Genomic DNA, 5,203 nt, shown 5'->3' on the forward strand with positions numbered 1-5,203 from the left:
GTTTGGCCATTTTTATCTTCCTGAACGCAGAAGTGATTCTGCTTCTAAACGCACGTTTAGGAGAAGCTAAAATTTGTGGCGTTTCACTTTCATGGTTGCTTGTTGTCTTTGTAAATTAGGTGAAATTTTATTTCTTTTTTACTAACCCTACCCTTTATTTTCTTCTATAAAAAGATACTAGTAACTATTACTTTCATAATAATTTTTTGTAGTTCTTCTTACTTCTTCATAGTTATTCGTTCCAAATTTTTTTTCATTAAAATAGTTCAAATTTGTTTTAATCACTAGCAAATTGAATATTTTAATTTTTTTATTATTTTTAATATTCATTTTTATATTTTAATTTTTATATTTTTTATTGTACTTTTTATGAATTCTTTTTTTCTATCCTTTACTGCATTATATTTATGTTGCGTATGAAATTTTTTATTTTTTTTAATTTTATTCATACGAATTTTATTTACTTTTTATTATATTTTTTTGTTCATATGATATATGTTGTTGATTTTATGAAATTTTTATTATTTTTTATGTGTATGATTTTTTTTCTATTTTGTTGAAGCACTCTATTTTTGTTTTGTATTAATTTTTTTATTTTTTATTCTGATTTTATAAAATTTGTAATTGTAATTATTATATACTACGTTTATTATCAAAATTTTGTATAATATAAATTATGATCTTATAAAAAAAGACAAAATAAATAAAAAATTAATTATAAGTAACAACAAAATCATAAATAATGAAAATTTATAGTAAAAAATAATACTAAATTAAAGAGTACTAACAGTACTAAAAAATTATAAAATATTTTTTTGTTTGACATTATAAAATTTATAGTACTCCCTTTTATATTTTTATTTTTTTATTATATTTATTTTATATATATGATAAATATTTTTATATTATTTTTGTTAGTATTTAGATTTTGCATATATAAAAAATTATTTAAATTGATGTCTCTTTTAGTAATTTTTCATCTAAAAGTAATTTTAAATAGTATAATCCAAACAACATTTTATAAAAATTGCCAAACAAAAATTACTTAACCCAAAATCAATTTTGCAAAATCACTTTTATATTTACAAACTTAAATCCAAACACACACTAGACCGTCTAGTTTTTTCATTTACCCGTTCTTGTTAGAACATGTAACGGGATAACCAAAGTTTCATCACATAAAGCGCTATCGGCCAAACCCATCTCCGCAGTCGTTTTTGGGATAATACTGTCATTAGAAGCACTCAAAATTACTGGCCAAACATTGCGAAACAAAACAAAAATCACCATAAAACCCAAAATTTCCGTGTTTTCACCCTGTTATTAGTGCTAAAAGATAAGCATTTTTTTGATAGGGGTTTCAATTCACATTATTATTAATGAAAAGCCTTCATCCTAAGAAACAGGAAAAACTCACATCGTGAAAAAAAAGAAAAAAAACTCGGAAACAGAGGAACACCTCGGTTATGTCGAAAGTTCCAGAAAAAAGAAGACAAATTCAAAGCAATTTGAACAAATCATCAGCGCCACTGAAAGTGAAGGCACCACCTTCTTCCAAATTGAAGACCTTAACGACACCGTCTTCCGCCAAGAGCGCGTACCTCCTTGACCTAACACCAAGTCCAACGGGCTTATCGCTCAGATCCAACTCGCACCCAATGGCTTTCGTGAACGTTCCGTTACCGTCAGAAAGTAACAGAACCTCGTCGTTGACTTTCAGGTCCTTCTTCCAAGCCTTCATCACGAATGCGTCGTTGACCGAAACACACGCGATTGTGTCCACGCCTTTAGCTTTCAGCTCTGCTGACTTCTCCACGAATCCCGGAACGTGCTTCTGCGAGCAGGTTGGTGTGAAGGCTCCCGGGACGGCGAAGAGGATGGCCTTTTTGCCCTTCGTTAAGTCGGAAATGGTGGTGGTTTGAACCTCGCCGGCGTCGTCTAGGTAGGAGAAGGTCGCTTCCGGAAGCTTGTCGCCGACGGCGATAGTGGCAGAGATTGTGGTGGATTTGGTGGCGTAGGATGGGGTGCGGAAGGTGCAGGGTTTGAAGGGTTTGGAGTGGTTGAATTTGAGGGAAAAAGGGGAGAGGGGGAGTTTAGAAGAGAGGGATTTGGGTGGGAAGAGAGCGGCAGAGGAGAGAGAGAGGGTGGTGGTGGGAGAGGTGAGGAACCTGGAGAAGGTGAGAGATGCGGCCATTGAAGAAGGAGGAGGAGCTAGGTGGCACTAAGAAAACAGGAAGTGTAATGTGTTAGTGTTAGGTTTTTTGTGTTGTGTAGTGTGAAAAGGTAGGTAGGGAAGACGTTATGAGAGCGAGTCACTGAGTTGGGTGAATGAATGGTTATGGTAGGGATTGGCTTGGTTTGTGACTTTGTGGTGTGGTGTGCAATTGTGAATTGTTACCGTGTTTTTTTTGAGTTTGGGTCTAAGTTTGGGTTTCATTACGGTTGGCCTCGGTTTAGTTTGGATTTGAGCCTTTTTGGGTTTTGAGGAAAAAGAGTCTATGTCAGGATAATAGGTAAATTAATTTTTAAAAAATGACTTCTTTTTTAAATTTGTTTTTTAATAGTTTTTGTCTATGATTAATGACATAGCGGTGAAAATATTTATACTTGTTCAAAGATAGCGGCGTAATTTGAAATAAAATTTTGGAGGAACTAAAAATTTAACATAAAAATTTAATAATAATATTTATATTAAAATAAAATTTATAAATATAATTATTCTTTAAATTTGTTACTAATAAGATAATAAATAAATAATTTTACAGATAAAAAATACAAAATAATTTATAATAGTACTTTTCAAATTTTTAGTGACTTAAAATTTTTAATAATTAAATCAGAATTAAATTTTTTTGTAGTTTATAATATTTATTGAATTTTTGTATCAATTTATATAAATACAATAATATCAATACTTATTAGGTATCTTATATTTTTTATCATATAAAAAATTAAATTAAATAAACAATAAAATATAAAATAATATTAAATTAAATTAATAAAAAATACCTAATTTTTTATATTTGAACTCAAAAGTAGAGAGAGTATTACTTGTAAAATAGAGAGTTGCGAAATATAAATAGAGATATTTGGATCCTCTAAAGTTTGAATTTTAATTTAGAGAATAAAGTGTGATCTTCTACCCTTAAAATAGTTTCTCTTTCATATTTATTCTTCATATTTATTCTTGGTCCCACCTATAAAATCAATGGTGAGAGATCACACTTTACTCTCTAAAATATTACTAATTTTTTTTTATAAAAAATTTAGGAGACTGTAGTCCCCATTGTCTCAATTAAACTCCATCTGTGCTAAAAGATATTTATCTAAAACATCTTTTAAACAAATTTTAATCACTTTTTGGCGTTAGTAAACTTTTTTTTGTTTTTAATTTAAACAAATTACAATTATTAATTAATATACTGAGAAAGAGAAAAGAAATGGAAGTTATAGGTACTTTGATGTAGAGACACCGATGACTTCTAGGTGTGTTGACTATATATTTTTGTTGTAATTATTTTTCTTCTTTTTCTATCCATATTATGTTCTTTGCTTTTTATAGAGAAATGCAGTATCAACATCACATTGTGCTCAATCGAATACAGTTGAATATGAGATGGCTAATGAATGGCTCTTGCAATATAAGAAATATGATGTCTCATGGGAAGCATCGTCTAAGGTGGTTTAGCATAACATTCCGAAGCACTATATTTTTCTGTTTTGCTTGCCCATGCATTTTGTTTCCATTACAGAAACAAAGGAAAGAGACAGAAGATGTGAAGAACAAACTTAAACTGGACAGAATTTTTCATGAACCTCCTAGCTATTAACCAACTAGCAAATTTGAGTTTCACATAACCATGTTGTACTAATCATGTTTCTGCAGTACAAGAAATTCTTCTAGTTTGACACTGCATCATCTCCAACTAACCCTTTCATAAATCCGGATATTCTTCTTCCGTGCCGGTTCCCACGAAGTTCCTGCAACCGCTGCATCCATTGTATCTGCTGCTGCTCCAGCTGCATCTGCCGCATCATTTGATTCCACTGCTGCCGCTGCTGCTCCAACTGCTGCTGCCGCGACTGATCCAAGCTCTCAAGTAACAGCCTCCAGCTCCGCCAACAGTTTATGACAAAGAGAAACAGCGTAATCAACCCCTCCCAAATAGTGGGAGGGGTGGTAGTCAATAGTGCCTGAACAATATCATGGAGTGGTTTACTCCATCCGACTAACACTAAACCGAATCCAATCACTTGTAGATCCCAATCCTTATGGTAAAATAATTTCCCTACTCCATTTGGTCTCAGGCGAATAAAGAACCAACCGAGAACTCCAAGGGGAGGAAAAAAAAGCGGCTTTAACTATGAGCTCAGCAGGCCTGTAGCAAACTGCGGCCGTGATCGCAATCTCCACAAGCGGCATACGTTACTGCAAGTGTAATATGGAACAAAACGAAATGAATATAATGTTGCTGCAAGTGTAACATGGAATCATGAATATATAGAAAGAATCCTAATTTAGATACCTAGCTATGATTCTTGAATTTATCGAGTAGAATTAGCTATATGTATAATCAATATATAAAATCAAGTAGAACTAGCTAGGATAAAATGATCAAGGAGTGATTGAAGGAGGAAAATACCTGCTGATTATGGAAAGAGAGAGAGAGAATGAGGAAGGAAAAAACACGTAGGAGTGATTATTGAATAATGAGAAATGCTAGGAACCAACACAATTTGTAATATATAGTCATCAATTAGTTTTAATGGTGTAAGATTGTTTATTTTCCTTATAATAATTAAGTGCTGGCTAAATTTCAATAAAAATACTTAGACTTTCTATTGAATGATTTGAATCACAAGAACTCAAGAATGAAACCGTTCAATACTAACTGAAACTGCAACACCTTCGGCTTTTGAAAAAGAAAGTCTACCAACCAACTCCTTTACAATCCAAGTTAATTCTATTATAATTTAAATATTATAAATAAATAAAAATTTATTTTTAAAGATTTATGCTAATCATATTTACACAGTAAAAATAATTCACAAAATACTTAATCCCTTTTTATTTACTTAAAAACAATCAAATTTTAGCTAACATTATTTTTTTTAATTTCTTTTCGTGCATATGGTAAATCATTATTTATAGGAAAAAGCTTATCTAAATCTATAAGTACAATAGAAATATATTGTTTCTTAG

General features: G+C 31.3%; 1 protein-coding gene across 1 annotated transcript; it reads right to left on the bottom strand.

The window, feature by feature from the left end:
- Positions 1–1,264: 1,264 nt before the first annotated feature.
- On the bottom strand, positions 1,265–2,353 carry LOC107461521 (peroxiredoxin-2E, chloroplastic). Its single transcript, XM_016080041.3, has one exon. It carries the CDS (start codon positions 2,192–2,194, stop codon positions 1,499–1,501), a length of 696 nt encoding a protein of 231 aa, XP_015935527.1. The 5' UTR covers positions 2,195–2,353; the 3' UTR covers positions 1,265–1,498.
- Positions 2,354–5,203: the final 2,850 nt, after the last annotated feature.

This window comes from Arachis duranensis, chromosome 8 (genome assembly GCF_000817695.3).
Source record: "Arachis duranensis cultivar V14167 chromosome 8, aradu.V14167.gnm2.J7QH, whole genome shotgun sequence".
Classification (NCBI taxonomy): domain Eukaryota; kingdom Viridiplantae; phylum Streptophyta; class Magnoliopsida; order Fabales; family Fabaceae; genus Arachis; species Arachis duranensis.